The sequence below is a fragment of the Podarcis liolepis genome (genome assembly GCF_965112155.1).
Source record: "Podarcis liolepis genome assembly, chromosome: 7".
Lineage (NCBI taxonomy): Eukaryota > Metazoa > Chordata > Lepidosauria > Squamata > Lacertidae > Podarcis > Podarcis liolepis.
In genome coordinates, this window is record NC_139561.1 from 61,277,321 (window position 1) to 61,297,278 (window position 19,958).

General features: G+C 44.0%; 1 protein-coding gene across 10 annotated transcripts in view; it reads left to right on the forward strand.

The window, feature by feature from the left end:
- The window catches only part of ADGRB2 (adhesion G protein-coupled receptor B2), a 160,342-nt gene that overhangs the window by 63,946 nt on the left and 76,438 nt on the right, over positions 1-19,958 (forward strand). For 9 of the 10 annotated variants that reach the window (XM_083511561.1, XM_083511562.1, XM_083511559.1 and 6 more), the window contains exons 3-4: positions 49-132; positions 9,421-9,585. In XM_083511561.1, coding sequence (XP_083367687.1) covers positions 49-132; positions 9,421-9,585 — 249 coding nt within the window. The remainder of the gene's footprint in view (positions 1-48; positions 133-9,420; positions 9,586-19,958) is intronic. The other variant, XM_083511564.1, reaches the window with a different exon arrangement.

Here is a 19,958-nt window from a genome sequence, read left to right on the forward strand (position 1 = left end):
CCACTCACCTACTCTGATAGCTCTTTCATGGTTTCCTCCCTCTTTCAGGTGATGGGGTGGAAGCAGATCAGAAGGTGAAGACACAGTGGCCGCGGTCAGCAGATGAACCAGGGGTGTACATGGCACAAACAGGTAATGAATGACCTTGACGGGGAAAGCATGGGGAAATGAGAAAAATCATCAGGGCATTCTCAGGGTATCCTTCCTTGCAGCCAGGTCCAGTCTTTAGTCTTCTCCTCAGTACATGCCAGGGGGTGTGATTGGGTCCGTGGGCATATTTGCAAACTGAAGAAGTTGTTGTGGTCAGCATAACCACACCACAACTTAGTCTATTAGCACAGTCTCAGACCAGGACTCAATGGTAGTTTTGCTGTCAGCTTTTCACCTCAAACACATTTTGAATGACATTTGGGACGTCCTCTTGAGGTGAAACATACCAGGAATTTTGAGGGAATACAGCATAGTTTTGATGAGACTTGCAGTGTTTCTGAGGATGGGAGGTGGCTGAGAGGTGAGGGGGCATTGGGGAGGTTCCACATACTCTCTCAATTTTCACCAGAATTCTCCTAAACTGAAATTTGAAGCAAATTGTTAAGGTTCTTCATCAGAATGAGCAGCATAAAAAATTTAAAAGGAAAGGATTTTAATGTGTGAACTCCCCTCAGTTTAACTTGGAATTGGATCAGCTTCTCTAGGGGACATTTGGAATCTTATCACCCCACCAACTTGTCCTGATTTCCGAAATTAAATTTTGGTGCTAGTTGTGCTATTTTGCATTGAAGTTTCCTCTTCCAATATAATCAGTGCTGCTCGTCCAAGTCTTAGGTGCTAATGGCCAGACAGAGCTCAACAAAGTCACCATAAGAGGATTTTGAAGTAAGAACCTCCAGAGCCTTGAGGGAGAGATGTACAATCACTGACCAAGAATTAAGAAGCTCCCCCACCTGGCCTTTTATGTTTTCAACTAAACTAGCTTAGGGATGGGGAATTTGTGGCCCTCCAGATGTTGTTCTAGTCTTCTTTCTTTGGCGATCACTCGTAGCCAAGTAAGATTGTCTTCCATAAACACAGTTTTAACAGTGGGTCCATAAATGACTGTGGAGGCCAATTCTGGATCCACACGCCCTTCCACAATGGGGACATAGGTTTCCAGGTGGAAGCTGATCATGGTGAGGGTTTGCCAAGGGTGCCTTCCTCTTAGCACCTTTCTCCCTTACATCCTGAGTTTGAGTGTCTTCAAAGCCCATGACACCTTTTGTAAAGGCTGTTCTCCAATTGGAGCACTCGCAGGCCAGTGTTTCCCAGTTGTCTGTGTTTATACTACATTTTTCTTAAGATTTGCCTTGAGAGAGTCTTTAAACCTCTTTTGTTGACCACCAGCATTACACTTTCCATTTTTAAGTTCGGAATAGAGTAGTTGCTTTGGAAGACAATTATCAGACGTCTGCACAACATGACCAGTCCAACGAAGTTGATGTTGAAGAATTATTGCTTCAAAGCAATGCTGTTCTAGTACAGCTCCCATCAACCCTATCCAGTGGCCATAGCGGTTGGGCCCAGTGGGAACTGGAGCCCATAAACCCTCATCTGATGCTGAGACCTCAAGAGCTTTCAGACACCTCCATGTTGTGAATTGCAAATTACAACATTAGCATCACAAGCATAGTTAGTTTCTCAACCAGTCTTGCAACATCACTGATTTTGAATATTGATTAATTAGACTTGTGAAATCGTCGCTAATTTTAAGGAGACACCAACTTTTTAAGACAGCTTCTGCATTTTAGCAGAAATATCCTAATTTCTGAGGGCTTTTGACTGAGATGTTGCTCATTGGAGGTGCCTCCCTGCTAGGGATGAACAGAAAGTCTGGCCTTTCCGTCGTTCAGTTCAATATCTTTGACTCTGATTCACTTTTGTTTCTTTTTTAAAAACTCTTTTGAAAGCAGGGACCCTCATCTTTTGGGTCCTGGGGACACATTTGAAAATCATAAAATACTGCCAAGGGCCCCCCCCCCAATATACCATTTCACAATGGGAAACTACTAATGCTTAACACACAAACACACCACAACAGGCAAAAACAAAAACAAAAAACAAGCAGACAAATAAGTGGAACTCTACCCTAAAAAAAAATCTCTTCAAAAAGCCAAAATAAATATCTCAGTGGCAGGTGGCCTTGGTGGGCCCCCAGGGGGTCATGCCTGAAGGCACTGTGGTGCCCACATGAGGGACCCCAATTTTAAAGCATATAATTCCTGCTCTCATTTCTGAGTGGAGAGATGCCATCATTCTTCCTGCTCCACCTCACACCAGAATGCCCCTAAAGTGATGCTCCATAGTGATAATGCCTTAATTGTTGGAGTTGGGTGCTCTGTTTTGACAGGGGAAATGGTAGCTTTAGGCTGCCCCCCATGAATAAAGCTCCACTGCCAATAAGAGATGGTGGCAAGAATACTTAAATATATACTGTGTAGTATATATTCAAAATAAATTGGGTTGATGGAAATAAGAGACCACAGCTGCTCGCTGCCATGGAATGTCCCACCATGAAACATTTCAGCAAATCTTCTCCCTCCCAGTTTGCAAAGCATCCTGAAATAATTTTAGATGAAGGATGGTATAGGAACATAAGGAGAGTCCTTCTGGATACATCTGTTGCAGCATCCTGTTCTCAGAGTGGCCAGCCAGATCCCCCAAAGGGAAACCGGCAAACAGGATCCAAGCACAAGAGCATTGTTGGTGTTCAGACGCAGTCTGTGTTTTCTGGGGCTGGGCAGTTGCGGTCCTGAATGTCTAGAAGGCACCAGGTTGGCAAAGGCTGGCCTGTGCTTTTGCCAGTACAGCATTATTATTCTCTTACAATACTCACAACAGCCTTGCATTGCTCAAAGGCAACCAATTTTGGGGTGAAGGCGCCTGCCAGATGTTACAACTGGTAGCTCGTCTAAGCTGGGACCAGCTATTCATCACCAGCTTCTCCTCCAGCTCCAATAGTCACATGCATTTTAATTAAGATGCAGCCTCCAATGACTGAAAAACCTGCATCTCATCTTCAATCCCCACCAATCCCCTGAGCCCCATCATTTTCATGGCGACAGCGAATTGAGATGATGTGCGCTTATCCCTTCTTCCTATTTCCACCACCACCACCCTCCCTGGTGCAACTGAGTTTAATTTGCTCCATTTATGCGTTCTCTTAGCACCTTCCTTGGAGACCCATAAAGAAAACAAATGTATTAATTGTTTAGCTCCTGCGTATTTATTTAGCAAATTCGTCTGGGTAATGTGAACGCCATTCACTTCCCCTCTCCTCTCCCTTTCTCCTTGCCTTTGATTTATAGTCTCTGGGCCATTGTGTGCACTGCCTGCGAAGACAATTGGAGCTACAATCCTGGAGAATTTAGAGGGATCTGCTGAGCCAGTTGTGCAAATATAGATAGTGGCAAGTCTGTTGACCTTGATAAATAAGCTTGTTTGGTGCAATGGCTACTGAATGGGTCACCAATGTGGTGCCTGTAGCTTACATGACACCCATGAGGTCTCACTCTGGAGCCTGTGAAGCTTCTGAGCCTCCCCACTCACTGTCCCCTTAGTCATGAACGGAGTCAGGGTGCAGCTCATCAGACTCTGGAGATTTGAATTCATTTAAAGTAGCTAGGCATTCCCTTTCCACCACTTTTCCTGTCTTGGGCTGCAGCTCCCTTCTTTGCATCATTTATTCTGTTATTCCCAGGTTAAGCCCTGCTTCACTTTTGGGTGAAAACAGAGGGTAATAGGTGTCGAGCAGTTTCACCTTCTCTGTCACCCAGTAGCATTCCTCCAGCTTCTCTGCGCAGAGGACCTCCTACTTGTTAGTTCTTCCTCTTGTTTCAAACATAGCCAAAGAAATCTTTTTTGTTATTACAAAAAATATTATGTGTTGTGTTCATGGGCTGATGAAGGGTTGAATTACGGACTAGCTACTTGCTTTTTAAAAATAAAATAAAAAATGCCCGTCATTCTGAAATATCCTGCTGAAACTATTGGTTCCTGGCTTGCAAAGAAGGCCCTAAATCAAGAGAAACACAGCGTGGTGATAGCAACCATACTCCCCAGGCTGACATCTCCTGATGTCCTTGGAAATACACTGGATTTCACCAACTGTGGCTTGGGCCTCTTATTTCCTAGCAGAGTCTTATTTTGTCTACTCCATGCATTCTGGTAACAGAAGGCATCCACCCCCCTCTCACACACAATAATATCCATTTTACCCTCATACTTGAAGGTCAGTGTTCTGCAGGAATGACTTCTCACATGGACGCCCCTTTCGGCTAATATTTGCGTTCTCTTTCTTTCTCTCTCTTGCTCTTTGGAAAAATGTAGCCCACCTCCCTCCTTCCTCCTCCATCTGTTCCTCCGTAATTTAAATGGATGTCCTCTACGGCAAGCCCGTCCAATAACTTCAGATAGATCATCAAGTCTAATAAAGAGCCAGATTGTTGTAAATGTCAATGCCTTGCCTGCTCAGGGCAGAAGGGAAGAGAGGCAGGCTGGTTGAACCAGGTTTGTGCCTCAGCCACCAGCCTTGACTGGGGGTCATGAAGGAGTGGACCGCCTCATATTTCAGCAAATGACGGGTCCACATATTTTCTCCACAGGCCAACTATGGCTTTTTGAAGGGCATCCGCACGACTGAAAAAGTGGGGAGCCCTCAAGGGCAGAGGGCCAATCATGCCATCTGTTTTTCAGATGCACCAATGCCCACAAAAAATTTTTACAGAAAAGATTTGCAAGAGTTCAACAACAGAAACATCAGTTTTTAGGCCAGGGTGAAAAAGCCCACAGAGAAATCTCTCTTTGGCCTTACAGAAACTTTGGGCTTTGCTCAAAAGTTTTGCTCAACAGGAAACTTTAGAATGCTTTTAATTTTAGGAGCACACAGGTGGTAGCTTAGGAATGTGCAGAATCCTTCTCTGAAATTTCATTAGAGGTCCTTAACGTTCGTTTGTTTCTTCCTTGATGGTGATGTAGTGATGAAGAGGCTTTTCTCACCATTCTTTAGATGTTTTCACTGAAGGCAATGCCTCCAGAATTACTCTGAATTTTTTTTGGTGAATCAAAAGGGAAAGAAAGGGATGCAGCTCAGTGGTATATGGAGCTTCTGCTTGGCATGCAGAAGGTCTAGGTTCAATTCCTGGCATCTCCCAGTAAGACTGGGAATGTTCTCCTGGCTGAAACCCTGGAGAGCTGCAGCCTAGGTGAACCTGTGGTCTTGCAAGGTTGGATGGCCATCTGTTGGATTATTTAGCTGTGATTCCTGCAATGCAGGGGAATGAGCTAGATGACCCTTGGGGTTCCTTCCATCTCTATGATTCTATGAAGGGAAATTCTTGTGTTCCTGTGAAAATTCAGTAGCAGCTCCAGTGGGGAACGAAGACTCATCTTACCTGTCAGGTATTAGAATGTCCTTGCCATCCATCCAGGGAGCTGTCCAAAGGAACAGTGCTGAAACCTACTTTTCCTACGTGAGAGGGTTACCCAAAGCTCTGAAGGGTGAAAAATATATATGGTGTGCCATATATATATAATAGAATCATCTAACTGTAGAGTTGAGAGGGACCCCAAGGGTCATTTAGTCCAACCCCCTGCAATGCAGGAATCTGAACATGGAATCATCAAATTGTAGAGTTGGAAGGGACCCCAATGGAAAAATAATGTCTGTGGTTGGATCAGTGAATGGATGTGTGGTCATCTCTCTGGAACTTACACAGCTGCAAGATGGTAGAAATATTCTTGTGCCACAGATAAAAGGTATTTGTTAGAGAAGCTATTGGTTGATTTCTTGAAAACCTGTGTTGAGAGGCTTTGGGTGGGTTCTAAGCTGATGGGGTTGGGCACAAGCACCTCTTGGACACCCTGAACTACACTGCCTTAATTCCTCTCTAAGCTATACAGTTCCCATAGTAATTTCTCACCCAATTACTCACTTGATGGCTGATTTCTGCAGAACAAAGTGGTAGAATTCTTGGTTGTAGTACCCCTTGCTTATATCTCTGTATGCTCCCTCTCCCATGGAAAAAGAAACTTTTTTGGTATATTGTCATGAGTTCAAAGGTGGCAGACCCCTCTAAATTCCTGGATCCAGTAAGTGTTAGAATTTAATCAAGGCTTGGGGTATTAAACTGGGTGCCAATCACCTAAGCTAACCCCTGGACCCAGCATGTGTTAAAAGCTAATTAACTTAGCTTTTTAGTTAGCTAAATTAACTTAGTTTCCTGTGTTCAGGTGATCACTGGGGTGTGTGTGATGATGACGATTAATTGATGGGCCATTAAGAGAACAAAGGAAACAAGATGGGCCATTAAGAAAGCAAAGGAGAGAGGGCTGATAGTGAAATGGACTAAAGCCAGAGTTTAGAGTTGAAAGTGTGTGTGTTATGTGACCCAGGTGCAAATAGTTACAGGCTAGAAATGCAGAGGGGGTGGGGAGAGGGAGAGAGAGTGCCATGGCTGAATTCTGCTGGAAGCCAAGGCTGTGGCTTTGAGAGAGGATACTTTTTGAGTGTGGATGTTGTGAACCCCTCCATCATAGGCTCAGATTGTATATATGTGTAAATTAACCACAAAGACACCACAGTCTCCACAGTGCCTCATTTCCAAAATGAAACTTGAACCCTGGGCAAGCTCCTGGGACCCCTGAAATCTTGCACTACTTGAAGATTGGGGTGGCATGCAAAAATAAACAGATGAAGGAGATGGGTTCTGGATGCAACCTCTCCCTAGTGTGCAAGTTTTCTCCCTGCTTCAAGGAGCTTTTTGTCTGTGGAACATCAAAACCCACCCACACCCTGATGTCAGACCTGAAATGATGCAGCCCAGAATTCTACCACCTCATTATGTTTAATTTGTAAAGCAAATATGAGCATTTGAGGTGATTCATAGGGTAAGGAAGTTCTATCAGTGGTGATTAGTCGGTTCTGTCTCAATTCAGGTTATTGTTTGATGTTTGATACACTGTGGGAAACAGCTAAATGTCTAACTATTCCAGCTGCCTCCCACCCCCAGCAGATTGCAGGTTAGAGATGAGTGAGGAATTTGATCTTTGCAGATTCAGAAACAAATCCATACCTTTTAAACTAACATGCATATTGGAGCTAAGGTTTATAGTCAACTGACTTTTAATCAGAGTAGACCCACTAAAATAAATGAAACCTAACTCAATAAGAGGGACGCGGGTGGCGCTGTGGGTTAAACCACAGAGCCTAGGACTTGCCGATCAGAATGGTCAGGGGTCCCTTTACCTTTACTTAAGTTAATAAGGGCCATTCATGTCAATGGGTCTACTCTGAGTAAAGGTTAGTTGACTGCAATCAAGATTGGGGTGCCAGCTTTTTTCATGCAATTCTCAGTTTTAAAAGTGTACTTTGTAGGGAAGGGCACTGGATTTTTATGAATCCTGAACCAGAAGTATGGTGTCCAGACCAAGGCAAGTAATAGTACCCAGTGCTTTTTTTCTAAAAAAATGTTTAGGGGTACTCTCATTTTGACTCAAGAAAATCACTGTTTTATAGTTAAAATTGGGAAAAATAAATACAGTAAATCGACAAAAGTGCAAGGATTCACAAAATGTTTAGGGATATGCATCCCCCCAGAAAAAAAGCACTGATAGTACCTTCCTCATCCTTGGTCAGACCACACCTGGAGTTCTGTGTCCAGTGCTGGACACCACAATTTAAGAAGAATATTGACAAGCTGGAATGTGTGCAGGGGAGGGCAACCGAGATGATGAATATTCTGGAAAGAAAGCAGCATGAGGAACAGCTGAGGGAGCTGGATCTGTTTATTCAAGAGAAAAGAAGACTGAGAAGTGATATGATAGTGACCTTCAAATATCTGATGGGTTGCCATGTGGAAGATGGCGCAAGCTTGTTTTCTGTTGCTCCAGAGGGGAGGATCCAGACCAATAGATTCAGATTACAAGATAGGACTAAAATTAGGAAGAGCTTCCTGCTGATAAGAGCTGTTCAAAAGCGGAATGGACTCCCTTAGAAGTTGGTGGAGTCTCCTTCTTGGAGGTTTTTATGCAGAGGTTGGATGGCCATGTGCCAGGGATTCTTTACTTGCAATTTCTGCATTGCAGGGGGTTGGACCAGATGACCCTAGAGGCCCCTTCCAACTCTACAATTCTAGGATTATGTGAAATTGGGCTTATTTTGGAGTTATCCAAGGCTGAGCTCCCTTCAAATCCCTCTGAACCAAAACTGGGGCCCCCAAAGCTTTGTGAGCAATTAGAAAATTTGGTACCAAACAGAGCTGTGGATAACGTGATCTGCAAAAATTGCAATGTTTCTCCCCAATTTTCCCATGCAATATATGGAAATTGCCAGGGTGGGGAGAGGGTGAGGCAGTATGTTTGTGCGTTTTTGTGACTGACACATCTTACTTCTAATCAGAAGGGATTCTATCTTTGTCTGTTAGTCACTCTGTGCATTGTTTCCCCCAAAAAATAAATCTTGAGTGATTTAACAGCAACAATAAATACAAAGTGCAATGCAATACAAATATAGCAATTTTTAAAAACAAGTCCATCCACACACAAAAAGGATTTGCCAAGGCCCTCCGGCCAGAGTGCTTTGCGGGAGGGATGTTGATCTTGTCTGTTCTATGTGCTTTGCTAGTTTTCTCTCTTCTGAGTTGGCTGTTTCAGTTAGGATAGACATTTTGCCTGTGGCAGCCTCCTCCAAACACTGTGCTTGCTTGCTTGCTTGCTTGCTGCTCTGTGCACTACTTCAGCTCTGAACCTTACACATACATGGCTGCTTGGCCATAGCTGAGCGGTAGAGCATCTGCCTTGCATGCCAAAGCTCGTAGGATCAATCCCCGGTACCTCTGGGTAGGGCAAGAAGAGACCCTCTGAAACCTAGAGAGCTATTGCTATCAATCAATACTGGTCTAGATGCACCAGGCATTCTTTAGCTGTCATTCCTGCGAGGGCAACTAGTTGGACTACATGACCCTGTGGATTCCTTCCAGCTCTACAGTTCTCTGATTCTATTACTCTAAATCAGGCACTGATTTGGTCTCTGAACCACATTTTGTGGTCAGTGCACACCCCAGAAGTCTGACAGAGAATGGGAATGGACATCTTGAGAGAAAATACATTTTATAAGTATTTTGAACACACATTTGCACGAAATGTTTGATGCTCTTAAAAAAACCATGCACACACATACACAGATTAATGTGGAAAGAGAACAGAACGGAATGATGCTCAAACACCAGCAGAAGTTATGCCCACCAGAAATAGCCTGATTTGTCCAGCCCTAGGTGCGTGGGCACAGCATCAGAGCTACTTTCAGGTCTTCCGTCTGTTCTGGAGGTGGCTGAACCAGTTTTTCTCTGTGTCTGTATGCTTGTGTGCGTGTTTCCCTCTTTCCCACAGGAGACCCTGCAGCAGAGGAGTGGTCCCAGTGGAGCGTCTGTTCACTGACCTGCGGCCAAGGCACCCAGGTGCGGACTCGCTCCTGCGTCTCATCGCCTTACGGGACACTATGTAGCGGGTTGTTGCGGGAGACCCGGATATGCAATAATACCGCCACCTGCCCAGGTAGACGGGGCAAATGGGGAGGGGGCTTGCTGCTGTTTCCCCTTCCTTCCACCCCTTTGTTACGTCTTCCTTCGTTGTGTCAGGTTGCTTTCGTGAGAGATGCCTGTCTGTCATCACACTTTGTTTTGTATTCCCAGAATGTTCATTCCAACTGGCATTATTAACATTCATATGCTAATGTGGCTGCACTCTTAGAAGCAGGAATAAACATCCTCTGAAATATTTGGTTCTGTTCTGTTTTCGATTTAGCTTTGCCTCTGTCGCTTCCAGTTCAGTCCCAAGGAAGATTTAGAAACCCATTCGGCACCCCGCCCCGCCCCACCCCCAAGGACAGGTTCAATTCTGGTTCGTAAGGATGAGACACTTAATAGGTTTAATTAGTTATAAAGCCAATTCAGCCATAACCCATAAGTACTGTGAAGTATTAATGAAATAAAAATGACTAAAACAGCTTGCCGTAAATTTGCCACACGTTTTTTAATGTGCCCTGTTTAATTAAAGAGTATTTTATCCATCGTGCAACAAGGCATCTCTCCTGCCTGATCAATGCCCCATTCCGTTAAAAGGACATACTGTAATGCAAAATTGTGTAGAAACTGAATCTGTTCTCCTTTGAGCCAGTGAGTGTATCAGGAATCCTTTACCTCAGGGCAGCCCAACTTTCCTTACCAAGTGAGCCACAAGAGTACTTTGAACCTGCTTGTCCTGCAGGGTGGGGGTGGGGGAGTGAGGCCAAAATTTGACACACACATCCCAGGGTCCTAAAGCTCTCCCACCTCCTTCCCAAAGCTGGGAAAGCACTAACTAAGCTTTGGGAAGGAGCATGGAGGACTCTAGGACCCTGTCAGAGCCCTCACACCTCCTTTCCAAAGCCCAGCACCTCACTTACTCAGCTTTGGGAAGGCAGTGTGAGGGCTTGGGTAGGGGGCACAAAAGGGCCGTGCATTGAACCACCTTACTTTAAATGGACCCTTATTTTGAGAGCTGGGTGATTGCATCTCCCAAACAGATTCAGCAGGGGTAGCCAACCACAGTGGCTTGCAGATGTTCTTGGACTCCAGCTCCCATCAGCCCCAGCAAGCATGGCCAATGGTCAAGGATGATGGGAATTGTGGTCCAAAACAAGAGCACAGTGTTGGCTTTCCCTATATACAGAATTTTACTTCCAGCACAATCCTGTGCGTGTTTACTCAGAAGGATGTTCAACAGGGCTTACTCCAAGTCAGCATGCATAGGATGGCTGCCTTAAAAGCAGGCAGGATGATACTGAATTGGGGGCAGTGGTGCTGAGGAAGGGATGCTTAACCCTCTCCCCTCTTTCTCAATCTCTCTTCTCCCTCCCTCCCCTGCCTTTACCCTGGTGAGGGAAAATGCAAGGTAGGCAGCAGCTGGAGGTGAGTTTGAGATTATGGGGTTGTCAGTTGAAAGAGTGAAACATCTGACCCCGGCACTGTTGCTCCTTTCCCCCAGCCTGCTTTTGTTTCATTCAGCAATAAATACAGCCATAAATAAATGAATAAATATAAAATTATGGGTTTCCCTTCATAATGGGTGGTTTGGCATCGAACTGAGCTGCTGAGGAAAGCCAAGCCAAACCACACTTCAAAGTGTGGGGCCAAGGCTGTTGTTGCTCTTGCTGCTGTTGTAATCCAAAAAGAAGAGGAAGCCCCCTTGGCCATCTTGTAAACAAGGATCACCACCCCCACTTGAAAAATTCTTAGAAACTGCCTTTCATCATCCCGCACACGCCTGAAACATTATTAAAACTGCAGTCCTACACATGCCTACTCAGAAGCAATTCCCATGAGGTTCAATGTGGGTCTTTCCCAGGAATATAGGAGCAGCCCCGCTGCTGGGAGACATCCTGCCTCTAGGCTGAGAAAGAGCCAAAGGGATATCAAAGATATCAAAAGCCTTGCCAGGCACAGGAAGGGAGGGTGGGAGTCTTCCCTTCACTTCTTCCAATGCTTTTCCTCCGGCTGGTGGAAATTTTACAATTTCCCTCTCCTTGCTTCCACTGGGAGCATAAATGCTTATTCCAGCTGCATGGCTGATATATCCCCACCTCCCTCATTTTGGTGGGCATGCCAGGGGACTAGGAAGGTTTCAGTTCTTCAGATCCAAATTCTTCCCTCGATAAGTTCCTGGTGCACCCAGTTTTGCCTCCAATGAAGCTGAATAGTAGAAGATTTGGAACAGTTAAAAGAAAGTGTTTCTTCATGCAACACATAGTTGAATTATGGAACTTGCTCCTCCAGGAGGCAGTGATGGCCACCAATTTGGATGGCTATAAAAGAGGATTGTACAGATTCCTGGAGGAGAAGGCTATCAATGGCTACTAGACATGATGGCCATGCTCTGCCTCCATGAACAGAGGCAGAAGGGTTTCTGAATACCTGTTGCTCAAAACTGTAGGAAGGTAGAATGTTCTTGTGCTCAGGTCCTGCTTGTGGGTTTCCCACAAGTATCTGGCAGTGTTTGAAACTCCCATTGTTCTAGGCACATTTTGCGACAGGGAATTTCATTAGCGTGAGCAGTTTCTGAGCTCTGGGCGTAGTACTGCACCTAAAATTTCAGATTAAAACTGCAGAGTGGAAGGAAAGGAGACCTTTTTCTGCCTCCCCACTTCTAGTTACTCTCTGAAGACTGGAGAAGAGACCCTCTTAAGAATATTAGGGGGGTGGGCAGGGGAATAATTAGACCATGTGAAAAATGAACATAATATTTTAGCTGCAGTTCATTCATTTTCAGCTTTGTATTCTTGTTTTAAAAAAGTGTGCCTAGACATTCTGTTGTTGTGCCCATCACCTAGGTTTAAGGAGCCATTTAGCTCTTAGCTTTCATATCTCAGTTTCTAACACTGGTATCTGGTTGTCTGTTGTGAGAACAGGATGCTGGCTTAGATAGACCATTGTCCTGATCCAGAAGATTCTTCTAATGTTACTTTGCCTCATTGTCTTTTAAAGCCATCAGAGTCAGTGGCCATCTCTAGCATGAAAAGCCATCAGAGTCAGTGGCCATCTCTAGCATGACATGCTGCAGTTGCAAGTTTCAGAACTCTGGTGCTACATTCATACTTAATTGACATGCTCATTTTTTAGAATAAGAATATTTACTTTAGGCACGCTTTTGAAAGTGTCCTTGGGCTTCCTTCTTCTTTTCAAGTCGTGCTGGCTTTTGCATGCCTTGGAAAACTGTGGTGCTTTTAGTATCTTTGATTTAAAGGAGGTTGAAGAGTTGAAATGCATTAATTAGCATTCAGAGTCCATGACAGCTAATCAATGATGGATCACTATCTGCTTGAAAAATCTAACACCAGCGTGAAAACACTGAACAAAGCTGAATCGAGAGAGCTCAGGGGGTCATTGTAGAAATATTTATATATCTGTATAAAAGTTGTTTTTCCCCCTCCACATCATTCTGTTTAATCTCAACTCATCAAAGGCTAGATATCCCTGAATTTCTCGTTGGCCTGTTGGAGGTGAAAGATAATTCCTCATCTTGTTTTTAGGTTTCACCTCATGAATCTTTCAATGGATAAACAACCTAGAAAGCATATTTAGATTCTGGAGAAAATTACACAGAACAGCAAAAGGCATCCAATAGGCATATTAGGAAAAAAAAGGGAGGGGGGGAGCAAGGAACAATTTACACAGGAATGGTCGTTGGATTAGCTGGAAATTAGAAAGTAGTCCAGTAGCTGCTTTGTTTCCTCAGGCATGAAATTAACCAAATCCAAGAAAAAGGGGGGTGTATGAACAAAAAGATCAGAAGAACAAACTGTGTTTTTGGTAATTTTTTAAAAAGTCCCTATGAAAATCCACCAGCATTTTACTGCACATTTCTCCTAATACATTTGGTATGCAATTTTGCCTAACACACATATTTTTGAAACTGCATTTTTGCATATTGTTTTCACTAATATATGCATTTTATGCATATTTTCCCTAATACATACATTTTGGGGTTGGAATCAGCATCGCAAAATTTAGAGAAGTGCAAATTTCAAAAGATAGCTGTGCTTTGGTTTGCATATTGTTATGGGAAGTGTGAATTAGACAGGCTTACAATTGAAATGTGAAGCAAGCCCAATTATCACTCCCTACTTGTAAAAGCCCATTACACTGGCTTCTGCACCTCACAAAAGGTCTCAGGTTTCCCCAAAGTATGCTGGTATAACCAAACAATGTCCTCTCTCCCTTTGAAAATATTAAAAGCCAGTAATTATTAATATCTGTCTTGAGCGCTAATCAGCACAACTCCTGGGTCCCTTGTAAGGCAGAGAGATCAGAATTAAAAAGAAAATCTACTAGTTTTTACATTAGCAAAGCTGAATATTAATTTTTGGAAAATGCAGCAGACTTCAAAGACAGTTTCCCCAGGTTTTTGCAAAGAGAAAATGAACTACCATACTCCATTCCTAATTTCAATCATTAAAACATCTGCAAGTCTGAATGTAAGATATTGTGAATGGATTTAATGATAAATGAAGTATTGATTAAGTTTGACCAGGAAGCTGTTCAGGTGTTCTCCAAAGGGTTATCAGCTTGGGAGGAACTGGATGATGGAAATCAGTTTTCTGTGTATCTTCATCCACTGTCAAGGCAAAACCCAAATTATCTTGGGAAATTTCTCCCTCTTTTATATTATTTGTAATGGCTGCTGTGATCTCACATCCAAGAGACATGGGTTTGGTAGCAACTGATGGCAGTTTAACCTTTACACTTACTTTCCTCTATTTTGAAAGCTTGTGGAAAGAGGGAGAAATGGGACTGGAACAATAGATCAAAATGACCACAAATTTTGGCTGGGTATGCATTCAAAGCACATTTCCACCCTCCAATAATTCTGGGCAGTTTGTTAAGGGTTGCGGAGGATTGTAACTCTGTGAGGGATAAACTGCAGTGCTTACAATTCTTAGTGGAGGATGGTGCTTTGAATGTGCTTTAAAATTACACCATAGCCCAAAGCTCACTTGATCCCATCAGGAACAGTTGCTGGAATGATCTTTTAGAGAGTGGTGAGCAAGAGTTGACATGATAGAAGTTTATAAAATTATGCAAGGCACGGAGAAAGTGGGTAGAGGAGGGGAGGCGAACCTTCTCTCATAACATGCAAATCGTGGACATCCAATGAAGCTGAGTGTTCGACGATTCAGTAGAAATAAAAGAAAGTATTTCTTTATGCAGTGCATAGTTAAAGTACATAACTCACTCCCATAGGAAGCAGTGATGGTTACCAATCTGGATGGCTTTAAAAGAGGATTAGACAAATTCATGGACGAGAGGGCTATCAAAAGCTACTTGCCATATTAGGAGGCAGCAATGCTTCTGAATACCAGTTGCTGGAACCAAAGGAAGGGAGAGTGCTCAGGTCGTGCTTGCTGGTCTCCCCCAGGCATCTGGTTGGCCACTGTGTTGACATTCTTATGTTCTTAGAATGTCAGGTGGGCAATTTTAGTATGTTGTTGCTCCAGAGGCGTTTCTGCATCCAAGCATGAAGTATTGTTCATGTAGAGTGTGCGTGCATGAACCCTCCACTGTAGGTCACTGACGCTGAGCCGTTCTTTCTTGGCCAGCCCCCGCCAGTGGCACAATGGGTCAATGCATCTGGCTGTTGATCAGAGGACTGGTAGTTCAAACCCACCCAGGGATGGCTGTGGGCAGGATTCCTTCATTCTATTATTCTAACCACACGTTGGCATTATGTAACAGGGGTGGGGTGGAAAACCGGTGCCTTTGCCCTGGAAGGTATTTCTTCCTTCCCACATGAGAAGCATTACACATTTCAGAGGCTTGTCATCAGCAAATGTGGATGTGTCATTTTTTTTATTTTTGAAAAGCAGATCCACGTTGTGATTCCCAATTGTCACTGTTGTCATTTCCAGTCTATTGATAGACCACATTACCCCGAAGTACAACTCTGTTCAATGTGGTTCACAGAACAAACTAATTCTAAATACAATAATACAGTAACAATGCATGATTAGACTTATAACTGCTAAAATAATCATGTTGTATACCACCCCAATCTCCAAGCAGTGCAAGATTCCAGGGGTTCCAGGCACTTACCAAGGGTTCAGTTTCCTTTGAATGAGGGACAACGGAGACTGTGGTGTCTTTATGATGGTTTATTTACAAATATATACAACCTGAGCCTATGATGGAGGGGCTCAACACCCCAGAAGGTTTTGCTTCTCCAATCATCACAGCCTTGGATCCAAGTAGAAATCCAGAATGGCTTTCCTTCTCATGGTTCTGCCTACAGCCTGCTTCTGGCCCAGCTCACATGCTCAGCTATACCTTTTGTCTTTCTCGCTTCTAGCCAGGTGAGGGAGGGGGCCCATCAGGAGTGGGCTGACCCATTTGCCTCCTGCGACCCATACTTAGGACCATTACCAAGAAGCTGGCCTGGCTATTTCAAGAACTGAATCTGCCATTAGATTTTTAACCCTTGCTGGATTCAGGAATTAGATGGGATGCAGGCATACAACCTAACCCCCCCCCCAAAAAAAACTTGCAACAATAATAATCAACAATTAACCATTCATTTAACATATATCAACATTTAAGCAAGCGTACAGCTCACTAATAGGCTAAGCCAGAATATCCATAAAGCAATCTCCTTATGAAGCGTGTGGGGCAAGGCAGGTGAAACCCACCATCCCCTGGTGGCAGCCAACTGCAGGCATTATGCTGTCCATTCAGGAGCAAAAGCAGCAGTGCATATATGAATCATTGTCACTCGTTGCATACACATAGGAAGCTGCCTTAAGTCACACTGGCCCTTGTAGCTCAGTATTATTTGCACCAGCCTTCCCCAGCATGGTGTCCTCGAAATGTCCCCTACAGCCTCCACCATCCCTGACTATTGCCGTGCTGGCTAGGGCTGATGAAAGTGGTAGTGCAAAACATCTGGAGGGCACCAACTTGGGATAAGCTATTCTACACTGACTGGCAATGGCTCTCCAGGGTTTCATGCAGGAGTCTTTCCCGGGCCTACCCAGAGATGCCATCAAGGATTGAACTTGACACCTTCTGAATGCAAAGGATGTGCTTTAGTACTGAGCTTATTTTCGTTGTGCATCACCCCCACATTCATTCATAAGTATCAACTGGAGCATAAATTAATGCAGAACAGGAGTATCTGTCATGGATTGCATGTGCAACTGCCTTAATTCCACATCATGCTTGTCCCCATTCAAAAGCACAGGCTGTATTATACATTTATGCAGATCTGGATAATTGTTGCACATTGCATGCACAATTTGCTTAATTGTACAACAATCTAGCCTGCTACAGAAGTGTAGAGAGGTTCATTTTCTGGTACATTTCTTGTTGTCATGCTTCACCCAATTATGCTCAAAAAAGATTTAATTTTGCCAGCTTTTTTAAAAAAAGCCAAATTTATATTTTTGTCAATCTTGCAATGTTATCCCTGAAAGGTAGAACACTTCAGATTTCAGTTTCTTTTAGAGCAGATAAATTCCAGTTGCATTTTTAAAAACTGAACACTTCTAGCCAGCTCTCTGCAAAGCTTAAATCAAGAAGAGGATGTGCTCGTGATGTATGCCGACCATTTTTAGAACAGAGTTTGACTGCCTGTCTGTTCCTCTTTCCACCCAGGCTGGACTAGACAGCAGAACGGAGGGCGTAATAAAGCTCTGATGTCTGTTTATGTAGCTGTGCACTTTCATAACAGGGAAGGAGGGGAAGCAAAATGTATTCTATTTTTCAGTAATGGGGATTCTGCTGCTCTCTTGAAATGACAGAGCACTGATTTGACTTTGGGGGAATGTGACAGAAGATAAAAACTGTCTTTGTGGGCAGGTGGAAAGTCCAGATAATTCAGCATTCTGCCTTCTGACACTAGGCAACTAAATGCCTTGGGAAAGATGTTTCCTAGCACATAATAGAGACAACGTATCTCTTACTTATTTATCAGAATTATTATTACATGCTCTTCACCAGAAGGTTCCGGGGTGGGTCATAGCAATGTAAAATACAAGATTAAAAAAAGTTTGAAACAAATTTCAATCACAGCTAGTTTGGATCACTATATAGCTCAAGCAGGCCTGCCAGCTTGGACCCAGGACTGTGGGTGCCTAGGGTCATGCATGCCATGGGCATACATGCATGCCCAATGTCAGCAAGCCCACCAGCGTGTGCACCTGATATCAGCATGCCCCTGCAGCATGCTGACATCACACACAGACATCAGTGGATGTGCTGACATTGGACGTGCTGACGTTGGATGCATACGACCCTGGCACAAAAAAATTGTGGGTACCTGACCCCTTCATGGGGAATGCTGGGGGGCTGAAGCACTCAGGGGGCCCCATACCTGGCACATAAAATCTCAAATTTCAAAAACCAGGGCAAAGAGGTGTGTCTTCCATATGTGACAGAAGCTGCACAATGAAGCAATGAAGGTGTCAAGCACACCTTTGTGGGGATGGGAATTCCACAACTTAGGAGCTGCCACAGAGAATGATGTCACCTTGGCCACATCTCCCACCTGGATAGGCTTGCTAGAGAAACTCAGTAGACAGACTAGCAAATATGGGTTCTGATCAACTGGACCTTGTCAACTAGGACTGACTAGCATTGAAACTTCATACAGTTTGGCTATTCCATGGAAACATTTAAGATGAGAAGCATTTCTTGAAATGGTTAGAGATCCAGGGAGAGGGCTGGACAAGAGTCTCACACAGGAACACTGGAGCAGCTTTGAACTCTATTTGCCCAAGCTGATAAATTAGTTTGATCTGGCAGCTTTTATAAGGTCAGGCAATGTCACATGGTACACTCTGGCCGAATGAGAGGCTTCCTTGGCTGGTGTACGTTGTCTCTTTGCAGTCCTTCCTTTGGCCAGAGTTGGGTTGTTGCCTTAGGGAAAAGATAACTTCCTTTTTACCCAGTCACACATTGGTTTATACAACCAAGTATTGGCATTCTAGGGTTTCAGTCAGGGGTCTTTCCCAGCCCAATGTGGAGATGTTGGGAATTGAAATTGGGGTTCCTGGTTGAATCCACTCCTGAATTCCCTCAGGCAACATATTGGGTATTCACTGTAATGGGTTCAAAAAAGCAAAAACAAAACAAGATACCAGCATTGAATGGGATTTGTCAGATCATCTAATTCACCAGCCCTTTCTTGCAATGATATATAAGCAGAAAGATCTTCATAATGTTAAGCCTTATAAGTAGAAAGTTACTCATAGTGATGTGCCTGTACCACTGCACCCCACGTCTCAGACCAGTTGCTTTGCGTTCTATCCTCAGAAGATAGGGTGAAGCACTACTCCTTTTTTCTGTTTCATTTTTCCTCCACTGACCCTGTGCAAACCTTCTTTGTACCCCCGATACGCCTTTCCTGCCCTGCTACTCCCAAGCCCATGCCTTTCCCCTCCCTGGCTGAAATGGAGGCCCAGCCATGATTGCTGTGTGCTGTGTTGCAGTTCACGGCCTATGGGAGGATTGGTCCCCCTGGAGTCTGTGCTCGATGACTTGTGGGCAAGGGTCGCGGACCAGAATGCGGCAATGCGTTGCTCCACAGCACGGCGGAAAGGTCTGCAAGGGGCCTGAGGTGCAGAATAAATCCTGCAATATCGCTCTCTGCCCTGGTTAGTAATTAGCTCCTTGGATTCCCCCCTCCCTTCCTTCACCCCTGCCAAGGTTTTCCTACTTTCCCAAAAGATAAGTAATCTTTTGTCTCCAGTCTGTACTAATAGATCAGAGATCAGAGGTCACAAACCTTTGGCTTATTAGATATTGCTGAACTACAACTTCCATCACCCCTGACCATTCACGATAATGGCTAGGGTTTATGGGAGTTGGAGTCCTACAACCTCAGGTGAGCTTCAAGTCCTCTGCCCCTTGACTAGACAGAGTCACATAATCATTTCTAAGCATGATAAAATGGTCTTCTGATATCACTAACATGGTTTGGGGGTTGAAGTTGTTTTTTAGCCTTTCAGGGCCTAGGTAATTTGTGATTTTTTTCAACATGAAGTTTTCAACATGAAGTTTTTCAACATGGGGAGTGTGAGAGGGAAAATCAGCTTGTGGTAGCCTTTTCCTCGGAAATGGTCTTTGGGGCTAAAATTCCCCCTGGGTGAGAGGGAAACTGCATTGCTGAATGCTGCAACCACACAGAAACACACACATACTGGCCTTACCCTAAACTATGGTTAGCACTAACCACAGTTTGAAGGTGGCTTGTTTTCTTAAACCATAGTGAAAACCATGGCTTCTGCTAGTTGGAAAACAAAACTGAAAGCTTCCAATGTGAAGACTGGAAGCTTTTACTTCTGTTTCCAACTAAATGTGGCTACTCATTAGAAACCGTAGCTTAGCATTAAGTCTAAACGT